The sequence below is a fragment of the Bradysia coprophila genome (assembly GCF_014529535.1).
Source record: "Bradysia coprophila strain Holo2 chromosome IV unlocalized genomic scaffold, BU_Bcop_v1 contig_84, whole genome shotgun sequence".
Lineage (NCBI taxonomy): Eukaryota > Metazoa > Arthropoda > Insecta > Diptera > Sciaridae > Bradysia > Bradysia coprophila.
Genome location: NW_023503376.1, coordinates 2,311,102 through 2,333,030, shown reverse-complemented (window position 1 = coordinate 2,333,030; position 21,929 = coordinate 2,311,102). Strand labels below are relative to the sequence as shown.

Below are 21,929 nucleotides of genomic sequence, written 5' to 3'. Positions count from 1 at the left end.
GAGCTTCGTAACGAAGTGACAGAATTTCATTGCTTTTTGGCATGTATTGATATCAGTAGGTCCCAATATTTGGGTGGGTCAGGTCCATTGACTGTAATTTTTCTCAAAAGATTTTTAAATTTTTTTTAAATTATTTTGAATCGTGAAGGGGGTTCAGACCGTGAATTTGGCTCGTTCCATTCGTTCCACATACATAAGAGTAAATAAGAGACTCTCTTTTCATTCATTCCACTCCATTTTCTGAATAACGTCGTTAATGTTTAAGCATGGACAGAAATTCACGAAAGGACAGAAAGCCACTGGGAGGACAGCTGTGTCTCACCCCTTAGACCTTACACTAATGACAGCGACTAATGACATTGTCGCCCGAATCACAGTCCTTGTCATTGGGATTGATAAAGCCTGTGATTTACATTCCGCTCGATATTGACCTAGTCCAGTCTTATATTTCATAAGACTAGCCCGTTCGAACGTAAGCTTTCTCTGCAGTGGGCCAATATGAAAGCCGAGCCAGACAGAAGCGTCACTCAGCAGCGCGCCACCAAAAGGTCATCCGCCAAACCTTTCCATTATTTAGCCCAAAAGCCCTTACTTCCAAATTAGACTGACGGACGAGCCACCTTTGAGACGAGGACCTTCGGTGCAAAAAGCGAAATGACAGCGTTTCCAGACGATGGCACACCACTGTATAGCACAACGACCCGACACGGCGACCATATCGTCCCTTTGCAAAGAGTTTTACACAACATGGAATACATTCCTCGAATATTAATACAGAGAAATGTACCCTCATCGAGTGTACGTTGTCTTTGCGAGGAATCAAAATAAAAGCCGGGAAAAACTAGCATCTCTCAGCGACATAACACCACCAATCCATCCGTCGACCTTGTCCACTCTATAGCCCGAAAGCCTAAGCTCTATGAATAGTCCGGATCATTTTACACATATAGAAGCAAAATAGGACCCAGCCACATCAGTGAGTAAACTTTTAGACCATGAACCAGCCGGAGAGCTAAAGCTGGCGAGTGAGGCAAAGCAACTAAGAGTCCTGACAGTGACACACCACTGAGAAGAGTACCAATCTCGCCAAGCCTTCCTAATGTCTCCTCGCAAAGAAATTCCGCTCACAGCGTCCAAAAATTCACCGAAGTATGTTCTCGAAATATTCGTCGTGAATTTCTGTTGGTTCCAGCTGTCACTATTTTTTCGACGGTACGCGTACACATTGTGAGGTTATGACGAGCACCGTCGTGAAATGACAGTTTTGACATTGACATTTTTGACGTTGTCATTTTTGATACCTGCTAAAATTTCGTCATGAACTCAATTGAAAACGTGAACTGTACACAAAACTGACAGTATCATCGTAAATATTACAATATTAGCCTTAACACTGTAATATTATTCGAAATTGATTGTGCAGAGACGAGTTTTGTGAACAGTTCACGTTTTTCAGTTGAGGTTATGACGAAAGTTTTCAGATGCCAAAAATGACAACGTCAAAAATGTCAAAGTCAAAACTGTCATTTCACGACAGAAAGTTTTGATGTGGTTTGGCCTCTAATGCAAGGTTCTGAAAGAACAGGTTAAGACACCCACGAGGGCGGCTGACACACAAATTTTGACAAATAGATGCTATTTATTGAAGATACTCATTACAGATTGTTTGAAATGTCAACTTGATGAAAAAAAAAAGTTTTTATCAGGTTGGCATTTCAGACAATCTGTATTGAGTATGTTCAATAAATAGCATCTATTTGTCAAAATTTGTGTGTCAGCCGCCTTCGTGAATAACTCAGATGTCTCTTAACCTGTTCTTTCAGAACCTTGCTCTAATGAAGTTATCTTTGTATCGATTCCTGTGTCAGACAATTCCACATGGAATTTTCCGATCGATTATCACTGGTAACGTCATTAAGTTCATTCAAGTGTCATAATTTCATACACACTGAATGATTCGTACAACTTAACCTACATTTAGGCGAGATATATCTAAGAATGTAACTTTCCTCAGAAATTATTTGCATACTTCGAGGCGTGGTAAGGAAGTCACGTTTTGCCGGTGGTCCATCAGACTGCACTTGCTATTGGCGTTAAAAGGCTGTCCAATCGAATGCAATCAAGAATAGTTTATTTCTCATTAATCGTTACGGACATTTAAAGGGAGTTTCTGTCATAAGACCCCGACTTTCAGTCAAGGGAATAAGACCCAGCAATGACTCGGTTAATTTTCATACATACACATAGAACCAAAACCAAACTTACCATTTTAAAGTTAATAAACTGTATGAAAGCGAACAGCCGAACACCACCAGACGGTAAACAATGTTCAATAAAATCAATTACAAATAAATTTTTTTTTTATCTAATTACTATATCTAATGAGTTTAGTGGAAAAGACAAAAAAGAAATACCTAGAGAGACAGAGATATAATCTGGATATAATAATACTTATTGCGAAAGCAATTTCAGTATCAGTTAAGATAGCAAAATAGTAACACAACTTTCAATGGAAAAGATTTCATTTTTTTAAGTTGAAAATTTTCATAACTTTTTGTTTAAATATACGTTTGATGGTTCACAGTATTCATCTGTAGATAAACAGACCAAACGAAGTGTTATTATAATTATAACATTTTCTCCAGTTTTTGATGTGGATAAATTAGTCGTATACAATTAACGAAGTTCATTAATTAAGTTATTAGGCATTGTGTCGCTATTTTCACAACAAAAATGAAATTTTGACATTCAAACAAAACAGTGGATCATTGTTTCGGATGAAAATTTAATGTTCTGTGTCGTAATTTTCGGCGAATCCGGGAGTGAGAAAGAGAACGATGGTGAAATGAAGTGTGTGTGCTTTCGAAAGAAAAACGTTCCTTTTAATGAACAACGAAATGATTAATTATTCGAACAGATAAAACGAAAGAATGTTTGCATTCAGTTCACGATATATCTTCGGTGCAATGTGAAAAGATAATTTTGCACATAAATTGAACGAAATTGTTGCTTTACAAATTGCTAAATGCACAGACATTTGATGGCTTTCATACCAATTTTACCTTCAAGTTGGAAAGGCTGTTACAAATTTGAAATGAAATCGGAATTGCTTACGTTGACACTTTGATCAACTATTTCGAATTAGCATTCACATATTATTAGCAGGGTTCCCACGTCTTCACGTACTTCCTGATCTCTTAAGGTGAAAGAAATAAACTTTCTTATACCAAATCGGAACACTTTATTACTTTACTACTTAGGTGTATCAATCAAGGTTCATTTTATTGCCTTTGTCTAGCCAGTTTTATGTGTCAGTCTGACAGAACTTCCTTGTTATCTTTTCAAATAAAAAAATTTGAAAAGATTGTTAGACCAATCGGCTCACCCCTCACAGTTATCTTTTCTAGAATTACTCCAAAAATGTAAGAAAGTGCCGATCAAATCAAGATCACTAAATCATCAAGCGTCTGACCCGGTCTGACCCTTGTGGGAACCCTGTACAATATATTTTGATTGTTAGCAATCTAAAATCTGTCTTGTCATTTATGTATGATGTAAATTGAATGTTTAGCTAAAAAATTGCAGTTAATTTCGATCTTAATCACAGCGAACGTTAACTATAGACTATAGAGACAACAAAGAATAAAAAGAGTTGGGACACCTACTCAAACATTTTTTTTTAATTATTTCGAATCTATCATTGTGATTGCAATTTGGAAATCATGTCTTGACGTACGCAACGCCCTGTCACCATTGAATGACTATTTAAGATAATTATTTTAATGGTTAAACGAATACTAATCGCTGGACTTTAAACAGTCTCAGTTTCCATGTAGGTCATCTATTAGACCATAGCACTCTCAAGCACCGAAGATGATTTTGACATCACTCAAAGAGAGTGCGCTATGATTAGAGTCAAAATGCTATCAAAATCATTGCCTCTCATTCGGTAGTTCGATTGAAAATATTTCTTTCGATTGTTAAATTTAAAGAAAAATCTCACTGTCCTGTTCCTGCTGTATTTATTTTATAGCAAACATTTGATGTACTTGAAAACAGGAAAAAATGGCAAATATACGTTCAACCGAAAAAAGAAGTTTGAATATAAAAACAAACACAACGAGTGGTTGAAGAACTTTTTTATGTACCTAAAGGATATCCGGAATCGTTTTTAGGCTTCCCAGTTTTTTTATGCCATTTAAACGTACTGGTTCTTTTGTCGTTTTGTTTTGTTTGATTTGAGTGATATAAATTATGCCTGGACTATAGTTATAGATACAGAATATAACATCATACTTATATGGATGTGGATCAGGGCTTATTTTCTAGAAAACCCTGCAACTTCTGGATATTTCTTGAATTTTTTAAAGTTTCTGTAAACTTTACGATTTAAAGAAATTGCAGAATTTTGTAGAGAATGGTCTATAAAATATCATAAATTTCCTTGGCTGTCCTTGAAGTCAAGGGTCTTACGTCAGAAAGGACAGTCAAGGAAATTTATGATATTTTAGAGACCATTACACTACAATTGAAAAAATAAGCTTCGTAGCCTAATGGTTGCATAGTGCACTAGATTGGCCTCGGTGTCCTGAGTATGAAACGTACTACCATTGGTTTCCATAACGTCAGGAAAATTTGAAGAATTGTATGAAGAAAAATTTGGCCCATGTATTTCGTTAAATTTTCCTGACGTTACGAGGACTATTGGTAGTGTGTTCCATACTCAACCTAGCGCACTATGCAACCATCAGGCTAGAAAACCTTTGTTGGCTAGTGAATCGATCTTGTATACCTTTCACAAATTTTAGCAAAAATCCGAGAAAAAAAACCGAAATGTCTGCAACCCTTGATGGAACGATAACTTGAGTAATTCTGAATCGATTTTCAAAAATTTCGTTTCAAACGACGAGGAACAAAATTCATGAGGTCATGTTCGTAGATGGGCAATATCGATCTATTGATCTAGAAGTAATTCCTAAAATAATTTTTTTCTGGTTTTTTGATGGCACGATTAATTGAGAAATCCGGATCCACTTTTAAAACTTTTTGTTTTAATCGACGAGACGTGACCTTTTTGGGGTCACGTAGCTGGACAATATCGGACTGATGATGGAACCTAAGCTGACTTGATTTTCCAAATTTTTGTTTCCTTCGTTGAAGAATCAAATTCATGAGATCTGGTATACAGATGAACAAAATCGATCTAATGTTCGAAGAGTTTATTCCCGAAAGATTTTTTCCCTGAATATTTGATGGACGATATCTAGTAACTCTGAACCGATTTTTCAAAAACTTTTCAAAATTTCCCATTGAACAGACATTTTTTTTCCAAACTTCACTCACAGACTAATACAAGTAGGCCCTTCCTCTTGAGCCATCAGTACGCACAATGTATAAATTTTTTGTTTTACAATTATTTTTTAATGTTTCCCCTTCCTGTGATATTATCTCCAAATTTGGACAAAAAAGTTTCGAAAAAGTCACCTGTCGCAGGTAACTTTGTCTCCAGGTAATCTACATCATCTGCCGCAGCTGTTTTTTTTTTGTATGGGGCGCTACAGCTGTGGCGGCTATTGTAGATTACGTGGAGACAAAGTTACTTGCAACAGCTGAGTTTTTCGAAAAAAAAATTTCAGTGAACCTTTATGCCGTCATTTGCATAAGAAACTTTACTTTTTTCGAAACAATAGTTCTAAAAAAAAGTTAGGTTTCTTATGCAACTGACGGCAGCTTTGCCTTCGATTTTAATGTTTCTTTTTATAGTTATTTTTTACTCAGTGCCCGTTTGGGCTAATCTATTATCTGGTCTTTAATTTTCTTTTAATAGTTCATCAGTCAATGGCTGACTGACCCACCTATTTTCTGCAAATTCTACAAAATTCTAAAAATTCCATTTTTAAAAAAAATTTTGTGTAACTTGTAGAACTTGTAGAAATTTATAGAAATATTTCTAAAATCTCTAAAGAAATCAGCTAGAATTTCTAAAGATTCTATAAAATAGGCCCTGATGTGGCTGGTATAAACTCACATTGAATATACTTATACTGTACTGCTAGCACGAATATGAATACATAATTTCTGTTTATAAAATAAAAAATATTTTATGCAAATACCTACCTCTATCACTGTTGGTCTTGGTATAATATATAATATGCCACATTATAAAATGAAAAAAAGAAGAAGAAATATTCAATCGTTTCACATACTTACCATTTGAGAGAATATTATTTTTATAAAAATTTATTTTCCATTTGCTTGTCTCTAAGCATCCATCGAATAATAGTCTATGTTAGGCTTCGATCGATTCCGGTCATGCAGAACACGTTTTTTTTTTGCGTTTATTGTGTAACTGTTTAGCAAACGTAAAATTGAAACGAAACAAATTGGTCGATCTGTGTTTTATTTGAGGAAAGAAATGTCTTTCGTTGTATGTCAACGAATGTAATGTTAAAATATTTTGTGTTTAAAGTTTTGTATGGTGAATATATATCAACAAATTATCCATAATCTTCACGATCAATAACAACACGACTTGTATGAACTATGAAAGACTAACCAAAAAAAAAACAACAAAAAGTTATGTTTTCGAAAAGAAATGTTCTTTATCAACTTATGCCGAATGATTGATGGCTTGTAACAGTGTAACAATGTACGCAACAGAAAATCGTGAATTTCTGACAAGCGAAATCTTTTTTACAAAATTAATGATGCTGCGGCGTGTGTTCGGTGGGAAATGAAAATCTCACTCTCTGTTCTAATTGATCAGTGAGCATTTAATGATGCTAATTTCGTTTAATGCCTCAACTTCATGCCGTAATATTAATAAATTTACAGAAAAATATTTAAATTGAGTAAAAGTTTCTCGATAAAAATGTTTTTCTTTTTTTTATTTAAATTTCATCAAAACGAAATCTTACTCTCTATGTCTCTCTCTCTCTCTCTCTCTCTCTGTCAGTCTCTATAGGCTCATATTAGTGAAGCCATATTATATTCACTGCACAATCCATATATTTAGCTATTTAAATTCGAAAAAAATTATTATTTTAATTACATCACGACTGACTTTTCTTTTCTAAAGACACCGAGTCATATTTGCTGTCGTGACAATATTCGTTCTATTTTAACTCTGTGTTTTAGACATCTGAATATTTTATACCACGACAATACACACGGCTTTTAACGTTTCTTATTATATTCCCCACAAAATACCAATTTGTATCTTTACGAGATTTCATTCAATAAACGGGGCATAAAACACAGAATTTTCCCACAGCACTCCGTAGATTGGCCAATTTTATCTAATTTAAATTTGATTTCTTCAACAACATGTGAATCATACGAAATAAGTTGTTTATACTTGTATCCACTACGGTTGGTGTGCTTATTAAAAACTGGCCATTGTCTTTGGCGAAAAGATAGAAAAACCTTTTTTAAACCAGGGAAAACATCTCAGTTCAGAGTGCATAATAACAACGCCAATGCCATTGTCTGCTGATATATTATTCTACTCGAAATTACACGGCTATGAGTTCAATACGTTCTTGAATTGATATATCGTGTTAGAGCGGAATGGAAATGAAAATAACGTTTTTATCTCTCCATTTAAGATTATTAGAAGCCAGTTGATTTGTAACAGAAAAAACTAAAAATTAAAGTGCCATCATCATGACAGTGTTGTAGTATTCTAGTCAGTCACACCAAAATCACAAAACCAAAACCTAATCAGTACAAGTGTTTGAGAAAAAATCAACCGAAAAATTCCGAAAAATTTACGATAAAAATGTGGCGTGATACAAGTGCGACCCAGGTACACCAACCATTAAATTCGTACCAGCATTATCCGCAATCATCTCAACCGCCACCACCAGCAATAAACGGAAATAAATGGAATGTACCCGGTCAACGTAGTTCATACTCGTTACCACATCCCGGCCATGTTCAAAGCAACATGCGCTGGCAACACCAACAGAAACCCGATCCACAACTGTCCAGCTCTACCCGGAATTTAACACACACTCCGTCATTTTTACATCCATCAAAGGATATCAATCGACAGCCGTCGCATATGGGTCGACAGCGACCGAATTCCATGTACGAAACGCCGACGACTGGAGGAGGTTTCCATCAAAATGGTTTCGGTGGAAAGTCGCCAGCAATTCCGGTCAACGGATCTTTGAAGCAAAAAGCAGCCGAGCTGGTGAGTCACTCCGTCGACAGATATTGTTTGACATTATAAATTGGTTGAGGTTGAAATCGCTGTGTGCAGAAATGTGAGATTAATTTTTGGGCCATTGTGTGTGTGGTCGATCTATTAGCTAATGAATTTGTTATTTATTGTGATAAGTTCAAGGTTCGCGTCGGTCAGGGTTCAACAGGCATGTGATATTTATTGTATGCAAATTGAGCTGAAAACCCATAAACAAAAATTAATAATCTCGAAAATTAAACGATTTCCTTTCATTAAATACTGTTCGAATCCATCGATATGGAAATTATCTTTCTGTAATTGAGCATTCATTCGGTATAATTGACCTTGCCATAATTTCCGATAGAGTTTTTTTTTGTTGTGCATTTTTATTCGAAGAATTCAATTCCATCATTTTTACTAATCTACGATGTGTGTACGTTGCAATTTAAGCATTTCGAAAATTTTGCAATTTATTCATGCAGAAAAAGTAGATCATAACAGCAACAATAGCAACGAAGTAACGTTTTAATAATAATTGTAAATTGCTGCTGACTTATGCATAAATTACGTTCGTTTCATTAGGAAAATTATGTTCCAAAAAATATGATTTGTAGTCGCATTCAATTCAACACACAGAGGGAGAGAGAGAGCTAATATAAATTCAATTAAATTTTCGTTATTCTAACAGAAGCCATTTAGAATTGAACATTAGGTCATAATCATGTTACGTATCAATCATTTCTCGATGGATTTAGATCCTTAGGCAATTCAATGTTGAATTGTACAATTCAATATTATTCGAATTGTTTCCCAATTGACAACGTGACTGTTTTAATTAGGGTGATGCAAACGCTCGTTAGATTCCAGAAAACCATTTAACATCATTTTACTGTTAGATAGGAAATTGTGTCTTGTAAAATATTGACCTCTGTTAGTTTCAGAGAGTTTACGATTACTGATAACTTCTTACCCTTTGCCCACTTTACAACTTTTTGACATTTTATCTAACATTTTTTTAATATTTAATCTATTACTTCATCTGTTCGAAGTGTTCGATGCAAAATCTTTTACTTCTTTAGTTGAAGCAAATATTTTGCTATATAAGGCAACATTAGCCAGAGTTCAGAGATTACTTTTCTCGACACTTTCGATAACAGATGATAGCAATTGATAAGAATATTTTTTATAAAATTTATCAAACACTTTGCACAAGGTCAGGTCACTATTGGACAGTCTCAATAAGCGGTTTTGCTTGCGAAAATTCCAATTGGAACCCCATAAGAAAGTTTGTATTTGCCACCAATGAAATGAGATGACATTTTTAGCTTTTTATTGCGGAGTAGAGACCATGCCTTCTAACAGTGACTGTGAAGATCGGAAAAATTAACTTTCCTTATATGATGGGTAATTCAAGCTAATTTGTGACTGTTCGAAATATTTTCATTAATTGAAATCCGATATCGGCAAACTTTTTTTTCCTTGAAAGCTGTTGACCGGACGCGTCGTTTAAGTCCCATATTAGGTTGGTGGCCACAAATCTCGAGGATATACCACCATAAAAATGTATGCTTGTTTTCAGCAAATTTTTGAAAATTCTAGTTTATTTCACGAAACCTGAACCGATTCCACTTCTGCTGAAAGCTATTGATAAGACGCGTAGTTGGACGCCAATATGAGGTCATTGTAAAATGCGGTCTCTGTTCCTGTAGATGTGAACGCTATAATTCCACAATTGCTCCAAATGACACGAAATTAAATTTTAAAAGATTTTTGGTTCATTCTGCTTTGAAGTAAGGTAAAATCACTTCAACCCAAGCGTTGCCGAAATTACATTTTTTCAAATAAAAACTGAAGATCGGTGCCATTCGAAAGCTACAGCATATGACTTCACGAGAAAAATAATTTTGAGTCAATCAGGTTAGTTGGGTGAGTAAAGTAGGTGAAAACAGCTTCCCAGTGGTGATAAAAGTCATCCTCGAATTTTAACTCGTCGAGGTTATCTCGAAAAATTTTGTAACCATTTTTTTAAACGGTTTTGAGCGAGGGGTGACTCACTTCTAGATTAAATGGATTAAATGGATTAAATGGTATTAAATGGATTTAATGGATTAAATGGATTTAATGGATTAAATGGATTTAATGGATTAAATGGAATAAAAATTGGATTAAATGGATTAAACAGGAAAAAAGTTCATTTTACCAAATAATGTAAAAGTCTTAAAAATTGTTGATTTTGATCGAACCACGTACTACAACTCATACTACAATGTTAAAAAGCGAAAAAATCCACTTTTAGGAGTTTTTGGTGTAAAGTGGATTAAATGGATTAAATGGATTAAATAAATTTAATACCATTTTTCACAAAAAAAATTTTTCCTATACCTCACGAGTACTTAAACAAGCTGGGGATCGTGCAAATCTATTTTTCGCAATTACTTTACAAATTTTTCAGGTGGGTAGCCTAATTATTTCGGTAAAAAAATTTTTTTGGATAAAATGGATTAAATGGATTTAATGGATTAAATGGATTAAATGGAAGTGCGTCACCCCTCGGTTTTGAGCCAAAGCAACATTTTCTGTGGGGTAACAACGACCAATTGCGGAAAAAAAATTGCTGGCTATTAATGACCTCCGAAAAATATTACTTTTTTAGACATATCTCCCCCAAATTTTGGGTTACCAACTTCATATTGGGCTTAAACTGCGCGTCTTGAACATAGCTTTCAAGGAAAAAAAGTTTACCGAAATCAGTTTGCATTTGGTGAAAATATTTCGAAAAGTCACAAACGTGTAACTAACCGCCGACTTTTGTGATCACACAAGTCATACTTCGCAGGCTCAAAATTCCAATTCTTGTTGTGTCTCCTGAGTATTAGAAAATTTATAGACTGACGCAAAACATAGCCAACACAACTTACTTTATGACTCACAGATAACGAAATTTGTAACGCAACTAACCATGGAATTACCCATATGGGCTTTTACAAAACCGATCTGTAACTTTACGTTTGAAATAAAAGAAATTAACTACTTCTACAAATAACAAACGTCAAACGATACAACCATTTAATCTGTTACTTCTTTTGTTCAAATTTGTTCAAAATATCTCATAGTGCTTGATAGAAAATCTTTTACTTCATTTGTTTTAACAAAAACTTTTGCTATACAAGAGATATGCGTTTACTTATGTTGAAGCTGTTGACAACATTTGACTAGCGATTTTCATAAGGTTAGGTAACCACTCACTCATGGATAATCTTAAAAAGTTGTTTCATTTACGAAAAGTCAAATGATTTTATGTAAACTCGAACGTTTCGACGCAAGAGTCTCACATAAAGTCTCTCTCCTCATAACAATGACCCAGATTTCAAATACAGAAATGAAAACCCTCTTATGTTGCCTCTCATGATATTAAAAGTGCAGGAAATGGAATATTACCCGGAGCAGAGGCACCATAGAAACATCAAGCCATTTTTTTTGGTTGAACAAATAAAGCAGTCACTTCCATTTTATGTTCCGCCAAAAGCAAATGCGAAGAAAGTAACGGGCATTGAGACTGCATTTAATTTAGTTATTCAGTTTTATGATGTTTTCGAAAAATTATTAGCGAGGGCAACAAGAAAATGTTCTCCATTCTGCCACAATTAAATTGGATAAACTTTTACAATTATTTCGTAGAAAATTGCACCAACAAACAACTTTATTTCTTGCACAAAAATCAATTATTTGGTTGGTGCTGTTTCAAAAACCGCAACTTTGTTCTTTACCCCAACAATTATATGTATCGTCATACCACAACCATACTCGTATACTGTTTAACAAACGCTTTTTTCCTTCTATATTTTAATCGTCAAACAATTAAACTGAAAAACAGTCGGGTATTGTCTACTCCTGTCTAGGTTTAACGAAAGAACGAAAAAAAAACATTCAAATTAAAGGTTATTCACAGTTCCTTGCCTTTAGAGCATTATTATAATGCTCACAGCATTTCTTATAAGACTATCCGTTACGAACCATTTCAACCGCATTTTCTTCTATTAAAATAAAAACCAAATCTTTTTTCGTCGTTTTGTGTGGGTTTTTTCTTAGTTGACATAGTTCAAACGTTTCTCGGATTTTTATTTTTTTTTCTCCCTTTCTTCTCTCTGCTCATGTTTTGTTCCATTGATTGAACACACATATCTAAAATGTACAAACAAAAAAATTATTTTAATTCAAATTTCAATTGTTTTCAATGTTTGCAATTATGATCTGGGTTTAGGAGTGGCGTTCATTTAATAGTTTTCATTGTTTGTAGATTTATTCGAAAAAACAATTTTTTATTTCTTCACATTACTAAGTATATGTCTGTTCGAATTAAATGTCCGATAAATGCATTCACAGCTGTACAATTTACAATTTACAAAAACAATGATATTAGTGGGGCCCTGTTTATACGAATTACAATAGTAAGTACATGTAACAGATTTTGACAAAGCGTAAGATTGTTGACAACCTTCTGAATAACATATTAAAAGCTCAAATATAGAACAAAATGTAAGTCTGAAATCAATGTCACGTCAAACGATCAAAATAGACGCAAATTGTTGCTTCGTTGAATACAATTTGATTAATCAAAATCGACGAACAAAGGGAAGACATCGTAACAAAAAGCCCAGTTTTTATGTTCATATTCCTTAATCGAAGTGGCTATTTGCATCAGAGTGCGAATAGTCTCAAAAATGCGATTTGCACTCCGGTGCAAGTAGTCTAAAAAGTATTATCTGCACCCGGGTCTAAAATAAACTTATTGTACCAGCGTGTAAACTGTCGATGAAACACTATTTGCATTTGCACCCATAGTCTTGAAACGATTCATTTTTCCTTGCACAAACTGTCCTAGAGAACCGGTTTTTTACTGAAGCAATTTGAATCTTCTGAATCAACTGGGCTAACAATTCGGTGTTTCAACTAAAGCAACTTGAATCTTCCTTTTGTCGCACAATTTGATGTTTGAGCGATTGAATCAACTAGCATCTTCCTTGTTCAAACTGGCCTAACAAGTCGGTGTTTCAGCTGAATCAACTAGAATCTTCCTTGTTCAAATTGGCCTAACAAGTCGGTGTTTCGACTGAATCAACTAGAATCTTCCTTGTTCAAACTGGCTAACAAGTCGGTGTTTTGACTGAAGAAACTTGAATCTTCCTTGTTCAAACTGGTCTAACAAGTCGGTGTTTCGGCTGAATCAACTATAATCTTCCTTGTTCCAACTGGCCTAACAAGTCGGTGTTTCGACTGAATCATCTAGAATCTTTCTTGTTCAAACTGGCCTAACAAGTCGGTGTTTCGACAGAAGCAACTTGAATCTTCATTCTACAAACTGTCCTAAGAATTGAGTGTCTCGCCAAAAGCAACTTAGATCTTCTTTGCACATATTGACTTAAAAATTGGTATATGGACCGAAGTAACTTGAATCGTCCTTGTAAAAATTTGAATCTCCTTGAACAAACTGGCCTAACAATTGTATCTTTCGACAATTTATGTGCAAATACCGTTACTTAACCTTTTCGACCCTGTTTCAAATAGTGTATTTTAGACCGTTTGCACCCCATCCGGATGCAAATATTCTGTTTTAAACTATTTCCCATCATCGGATGCAAATAGCATAAGTATTTCAAAGACCAATGCACCCGGTTGCGAATAGTCTCCAAAATGCGATTTGCACCCGGATGCAAATAGTGTCTACCTTCTTTAATCATTGAATTTTGTTTGAATACGACGGATATCTTTTTTGGGGGGTGAAAGTTGTGTTTTTAGTGAGGATGTTTTTGCTCATGTTTAACGGAATATATTGATCGATCCCAATCAATTTAATGTATTATGTCTCGTTGTATCGTTTGTTCGTCCACGTTTTTCTCATAAAAATGAACAAAAAAAAAACAAAACTTTTTTGCTAGAAGCGCTGCTGATTGGTTTCATTCCGATGATGTTTCTAATGGCTTTGAGTCCTTTGCCAACAAAACATTGTTTTCATATCCTATCATATCGAGTCAGACCGAGTCAGGTCAGGGCTATAATGTAATAAAATATGCAAGTTACATGCTCTCGTTATACAAACACACTGAAATTAATGTTACACTTTTGAGCGAATTGTATTTACTCTATTTGTTTAAGCCAAATCACCATCGAACATACGAGCAAGTAGCTTACCATTCCGGAAAAAACTAATTTTGTTGAAGGAAATTCCATTTTGTATAATATTTAACTGGAGTTTAGAAAGTGCCAAATACCTACGTTGAATATACGGTTCGAGTATGTTGTTGAAAAGTTTTTAATTTAAAAAGAACGGCTGCAAAATAACATTCATAAAGAACGGCTGATACCGTTTCCATAGACTCAGGATAATCCCATCGTAGACTTCATTCGTGTGTATAATACAAAAGTAACAAACTTTCTCCCTGAATGAAATGATCATGCAGCAGGTCTTTTAATTCGAATCGTTGTACATTCACACATCCTTTCAGCGCACACCTTCGCAATAATGTACTTATTTGCCGTTTCCCCTATTATTACTCGATTTCACCGTCCTTTTTTTCATGTCGAATATGTAGGTATGTGCTGCATACCATTTCCTGTTGCCCTAATTTATTCGTGGAAAAATGCAAAAAAAGAAAAAAGAAAATTCTTCTTTAACTGCGACCGTATAATGCAATATTAGTTTTTCGCTCCCGGGGGAACAATTTTACGGTTTATAAAGACGTTGCAAAATAAATGATAAAGTAAATCAAGTCAGGGAAAAAGTCAGGAAAAGGAGGCACGTGCTTGACGCTTTCATTTCGTTTTCGTTTTATACCAACCGCACACACACACTTATACACGCATAGACCTATCAAACATATCACGTTTGTGGATAAATCCCTAATATCATAAATATAAACGAGTTTCTTGAACCATGCACATAAAAATTGCTTTAACCCCGCGCTGTAAATTGTATCACAACTTGCGACATTTGCATGCAGGAAAAACTTTAAGAAATCCCTTGCATATACGGCATAGGATTTTGTGCTATAGCCACACAGCATTTTTCCATTTATTTAAATTTATTTTTATTTTTTTTCTTGTGATAAGAATCGCATTAAATTTGGCAACGTTATCTTTATCGCATTTCTCGTCGTCGTTTTTTTTCTTCTTCTTTTTCTTTAAAACCTCTCCTAATGCTGGGCCGTTTATTTTAATTATGAATGTATTGATTGTGAGATAGGTCTTCAAACGGTGCTATTACGTAAAATGTAAGGGGGTGGTGATTACGTCGAATGAAAATTCGAAAATCGCGTGGAACACTGGCGGAAAAGTTGAAAAGCGAAAAACTTGTTCATTCTTTGTTGTTGCTTCTTTTTACACCGAATTTCACTCCATTAATAGACTTGCTCTAGTTTACGCTAGTTTTTAATGGTTTATGTACAGCTATAACTCATTTACAAACAAAAGTGAAGAACCTGCGAGAGTTTTGATCATTAATGATTTTCAATACTTTTTCTACCATAACGATATCTGTATAAGCCGTTTGCTTATCTCGTATCCTTTCACTTCGTTTAGCTTTTATAGTTGTGCCAAAACTTTATTTTAATCTTGAAGAAAATTTAATAAAATTAAGTGAAGACTTTGCGATGTCTTAGGATTGTAGAAGACCTTAAAAGAACTTGGCAGCGAATTAAAATATTATAAGAAATACGAAACAGTTCTGAATTCATTCGAGCAGACATGTTGTGACGATGGGTGCTGTTTTACAAGATACAATTTTTCGTTTAGTTTTTCTTTCTTTCTATAAAACGAACAGTTGGCACTGTTTGAATTTCTAACTAGGCCTTCTGAATCCAAAAATGTTCTGCTCAGTATTCTATTGTCAAACCTTCAATATTAACATAACATGACCATCTGCACAATTTAATAAAATTCAATTTCTCTAAATGCTGGTCCATTGTCCACAATTTCGTTTAAATTGAATGTCAGGCCCATCTAAATGAACTACCTAGAGACTACAATATTAGATTGTTATTATGTCGTAATAACATGCCATTTACTACTTCAACCATTAAAGTTTAAATTGCTGGATGAATATACCTTGCTCGAGAAACATGTTTATTTTGCCAAAAAAATTCTTGCGTGGGAATGCAAAGTACATAAAAAGAATATTCAACAAACGGCATTTTTAATACTTTCGTATGAGACTATAAGATAAGACAATTTACTTTAATAGTCCGCAATTTTTTTGTCTGTCCCAATGGAACAGTAAGGTTTTGCTCAATATTTAAGGTAATTTGTACGAATTGTTTCGTTTACTTAATACAAAAATTGATTTCTACTTTACACTTTGCTGAAGGAAAAAACCAACATTGTAAGTAACTATGGCTTTTTGCGTACATTACATTTGAAATAATATTTGCTCGGTAAACAGAAATCATAAATATTCCGAAATACGTCTCTTAAAAACCACAGTGTTCAAGAGCATCGCATAAAACGATTAGTTTTCAAAAGTTCGGTCAACGAAACTCTTATAGCAATGAATTCCATTCTTAGACGGCGTTGTGAAAAAAAGACTAAGAACGAGAAACGAGTAGCGTATCTCCGAATACGATAATAAGATCTGCTACTTCTTTTGTTAAAATTAACTTTTAATTTAGGAATCGGAACTGTACCTTACACAAGTGACGTATACGTTGTGAATGATCTCTTACTTCATTTGTTTGAACATATTTTTTTCTATATATGACCAGATTAACCGGGTGTGATGGCTTATTTTTGTCATTTCTACCGATAACAGATGATTAACTGGTTGTAAGCTAATATGGCTTTCCCATTTGTTTTGCAAATGAGAATCTAGATTTTTTATTTTAGTATTTCATTTTTATTGCGAGCTAGTAGCTAAAAAAAATTTGAAATATAAAATCTAGATGTTCATTTGATACAGTCAGAGGTAGTGGAATTTTAGCATGAATTTGCTTCAGCTGATCCACACACACAATTAAAACTGTTTACACTTGATTATACGGTTATACGGCTGCTACAAGACCAATTGGAGAAAAATAACGTTATTCTGTAGAGGAACAGTGACAACGAAATATGGAGATTCTTATTTAAAAAAAAAACTTTTAATTAAGTATCTGAAATACTAACCAACCCACACGCCTCAGCTTACACTGTGTCAAACTCATAGCGTCTAAAGCGCTGTAGACAAATTATCTATTGGACAGTATAAGTGCAAAACTTTCAGTGCATTTAACACTTCTTCACTGAATGTTTAGATTTGTAAAATGCTTCGGAAAGTTTGAAAATACAACTGTCTTATCAATTCGGCCGTAACGTGTGCCTGTTAATTGTTGAGTCTTTCTATAATAGATTCGACACTGGTCTCTATAAGTGGTATATGATTCAGGATATACGATTATGTGAGAAATAGAAACTCAATAAATATTGTTTAATATCGGTCTCTCTCTCCCTCTGACTTTTAATAACAATTTGTTTTCTTAAATGTAAAATCATCGCCCAAAGTAAACTATCTGACAAATATTAGCATAAAATAAATAAATAAATAAATTGTCTCGTATAGCTCTTAAAGCGTTCAGAACCTCATCCACACCTACAACAGAAATTTAGAGACCGAGTGACCAAGAAGATAGCAAAAAAAAATCAATGCTTTCGAGTCCCCCCGTCATAGAAACGTATTTTTTTTCGGAATATTTTTCTTGTTTATTTTTTGTAAATTATATTTTATCGTATTGATTATAAACATTCATTAAGTTTATTTACATATCAATGACTAAAAAATTTATTTTTGGCGATTCGCTGATATGAGTGCGTGACAAAATTAAAGAAGAAGAAGAAACGAATTTTATCTTTGGATTTTAAATTTATTGTGTTCAGATTTCTATCGCATTTGGGTGGCTAGCTAATTCGTGTTTCGTTTGTACTATATCATTGTTACGGTCTGTTATCACATCTCATGGCATATCTGGCGATAAATTATTTTTTTTTTTGGACTCTACAACTACGACTCATAGATTCCGTCCATATCAGTGGTTAATTGCTTATGTCATTAATATATTTTTTCCACTGATTTTTATAAATAAAGGAAAAATCGTTCCCACCGTAAACGAACGAACGATAAACTGCAACGGTTGTTATAATATCGATTAAACATTACCAACCATTCCCATCTCCAATGATTTTTTTTTTTGCATGAAGCGAAGCATATTTATAACATATAGAATGTTTACTAAAACATTCGGCGCCCTGAGGGAGGTGCGGGAATTCAGAGCTCTTAACTGTGAAACTTAAAATATGATTCCATCACAACTCCATTAGAAAAAAAAACAAAATTTAAACAAAATCTCGCCCAAAACAAGAATCGCACCATCTGACATTGGTGACGAAAGTAAATTGGAACACAATTTCAGTGAATTCAATTTCTGCGTGTTATTTATTTTGGTTGACTCAATTATTGATATTCGTTTCTTGACCGTAAAACGTGAAAATTGTCATAATTGTATGTGAAATTCTCGAAATGCCTGTTTCAAATTGAATTTTAGACAACAAATGTTCGTTGATCGATAAAAGAATCAATGAGAAATCAATGGAAGGTAGCTTCATTTGGCCGTTTTTGAAGTTATTTCGTTATTCAAGTTATTGAACATTTAAAGATGGATAAGTTCTAAAAACAGAAATTAATTCAAAATTCAACTAACACATTAAACAGTGGGTGATTTCACTGTGACAATAATAGGTCTGTTCCAAGTGCAAGATCGAAATGTCAAACGTCATCGACGACGGGTGACGTTTTGCAGTAAACTGCAATTTACACCTGCACTTGTAACATATATATACTACGAATCTCCAATCGCGATTGGCGCGTAATGTCGGTGACACTACTTTCTATGTTCGACAAATTTGAGTATCGACATAAGTATGTTCAATTTTTGCTCACTACACATATCACCACTTCCTATGTTGAAAAAAAGTTGAGCATCGGACTATAAGTATGTTCGATTTATTTCCGCTATGCGTGGCACCCTTCGTTGCCAATAGATCGTCGAAAATATCAAAAATGGATGTTAAATGGATGTGTTTAATTCTTCATTACAATTGGTACAAGTTTTGATCGTTACGTAGAATTTGATTTCAAAATGTAGTTCATACAATGTGTCCGAAACTGTGATTTCCCGCAGCTCCCTCAGCTCGAAATGATATTATGATATTGTGGAATGGTACATATTATGCTGCAAAAAATGTCCCGAAACGTTTATCCACTTACATACCCATACAATCTGCGCGTATGTTAAAGTCTAAACAACCATTACAGTTTCGCCAATAGATTTTTTTCTTGGTATCCCTTACATTTATCATAAATTTCATAATGCTGACATTTCTGCCTTAATACTTGACGATCGGTTAGGATATTAAAAAATATTTTAGAACAACTTTTTCGCTCAGCCTATAATATATTTATCATCATATCCATTTGGTATATGTACAGACCCATATAACAATATGTCTGGGTTTGAAGCTTTTTTTTGTTGTTGTGTGTGTTAACAATGCCCCAGACTGATGATATTATTGGAAATAAATCCTTTGACCAAATCCAGATAAATATTGAAGGTTGTAATGCAGACATGAAGTGACTCAGGGTTTTTTCTTGATTGAAAGGAGATGGGCTTTAAGGGATGATGTGTATTGACATGAACATTTTATTAAAAAAAGATCTGATATGTTTTGCGGTTAATGTTCCATTTTGATGATGAAATTTTCTTTTCACCACCTCAATCAAAATTTTAAATTAAAAAAAAAGAAAATTTATAAAGAAGTTGTCTGTGATGACTTGTATACCACTAAAATCATCTTAACTTTCGAACATGTTTTACCTACAACCTTTAAACTATTTTCACTTAATAAAAAAACCGTTAAAACTACGATAAGACCTATGAAAGCGACCACACAATCAACCAGTTTTGGTTTTTAATATCATTAAATTTCTCTACCAATTTCGTTTTTTACAACACTTTTTTTTGTCACGTTGTGTCATTGAGACCGATACACTTTTTGCACTTACGTCTCCTCGTATAATAACAGCTCAAATATATTGTTTGCGGGATTTTTTGTGTGTAAACAAGAATGTTTGAGTGTCAACAAAGGTTGGACAATGAAGTAGTTAAAGAGATGTTTTTGCGCTGAATAAATGGGTTAATATAAACATGTTATTTGGTTAGCTTCATGTGCGTTAATTTTGTTGGCTTTGATTGTTGTTGGTTTTTTTTATCTCTCGTACACAGTCCACAAACGAAAAATGTTTACCTTTCTTGTAATAACAGTATAATTGGAAATGTTTACTGCATAGCATTTGTGGTGGACATGCATTTGGTGTCTCTAGGGTCGAAAGTGGCGATTTACACTCCTATTAAAAACCAGAAAAATGATCTAGGTTTCAAAAGCATGTAGAATCCATTACAAAACTCGGAATTGAAGTTGAAAAGTCTCGTTTTTGTGTGGTTATTGACCTCAACTTCGCCTCGGATCAACAAACTGCACACGAAAACTGAACTTTTCAAATTTGTATCCCTTGTCATGTAATAGCACATTACTATGCAAGGGAAGTAAAGTGATATCTCGTATCTAGATGAGAAAAAGTATCCGAGGGCGGCAGCCCGAAGTACTTTTACTCATCGTGATACGAGATATCACTTTATTTTCCTTGTTTAGTACGACGTTTTACTATGCGAGTGAGGTAAAGGTTATTGCCTATACATGTAATAGCCTTATTACATGCACCAGCATAGTAAATGACTATAACATGCTGCATGCGTCGAAAACCGTTCTTTCCATGTTTCAAGCACTACTTTGATTTCCCTAGGGTCGAAAATGGCTTATTACATTGCTAGGGAAAACAAGAACAAGAGAGATGGGAAATCACATCGTATCATGTTACTAGGAAGAAAAAGTTCGTTTTCGACCCAGGTCACATCCTATTACATTACAAGGGATAAAAAATTGAAAAGTCGAGTTTTCCTGCGACGAAGGAATTGTTCGTCAATTTTGGAGAGTGAGCCTTGCCGATGCGTTCGTATTCAGGTTCCGTTTTGTGTTGAAAAAAGTTTTCTTTTGTTCGTAATTTGTGCAATTTATTGTACGTTTTTTTTTTGCTGCGTTTGGGGATGAATTCATGGCAGCTTCCGAAGTTGTCCGAGTTTCCATCAGTTGATGGTAGTTAATCTGAAAAAACTTTAAATCACTCGTTCGAACGTAAAGTTCTTCGCTGTCTTGTGAAAAAGGCTAGCGGAAGCAACTGAAGATGGTCAGTCCACTCTGACCTGGGACCGCCGCTAGTTCTCGAGGTCGAAACAGCCTTTTCTTCTCTTTGTTTCCACTTTACGTGATGTACGGGCAAGGGAAGAGCTATAGCTCTGTTTGTCGTTCCAAATGAGTTTTCTTTCACTGTCAGAGTTGTGAAGAAAGGAGAAGAAGAAAAGTTAAGTTCTAGCTTTCTGAGCACCTGAACTTTTCTTGAGTGAAGGTTTTGTCGACGGAGGATGGTTGTGAATGACATGACGTAGATGTCGAAAGTTCAGGAAATTTAACGAAAAAACGATTATCTAAAATCCATTAAAAACTCGTTATGAACGATGAAAAGTCTTTTTTTCGAGTGATTATTGACCTCGGATCAACAAAATTCACTCGAAAACTCTATTATTCAACTTTACAACATTACAAGGGA

At 34.3% G+C, this 21,929-nt stretch overlaps 1 protein-coding gene across 6 annotated transcripts in view; it reads left to right on the top strand.

Moving 5' to 3' along the window:
• LOC119072784 (serine/threonine-protein kinase 26) overlaps window positions 1–21,929 on the top strand; it is a 106,180-nt gene that overhangs the window by 75,320 nt on the left and 8,931 nt on the right. For 2 of the 6 annotated variants that reach the window (XM_037178073.1, XM_037178074.1), the window contains exon 2: window positions 7,608–8,197. The exons of the other annotated variants lie outside the window; for them this stretch is intronic. In XM_037178073.1, the coding sequence (XP_037033968.1) occupies window positions 7,781–8,197 (417 nt within the window). In that variant the 5' untranslated portion in view covers window positions 7,608–7,780. The remainder of the gene's footprint in view (window positions 1–7,607; window positions 8,198–21,929) is intronic. 6 annotated transcript variants of the gene reach the window in all.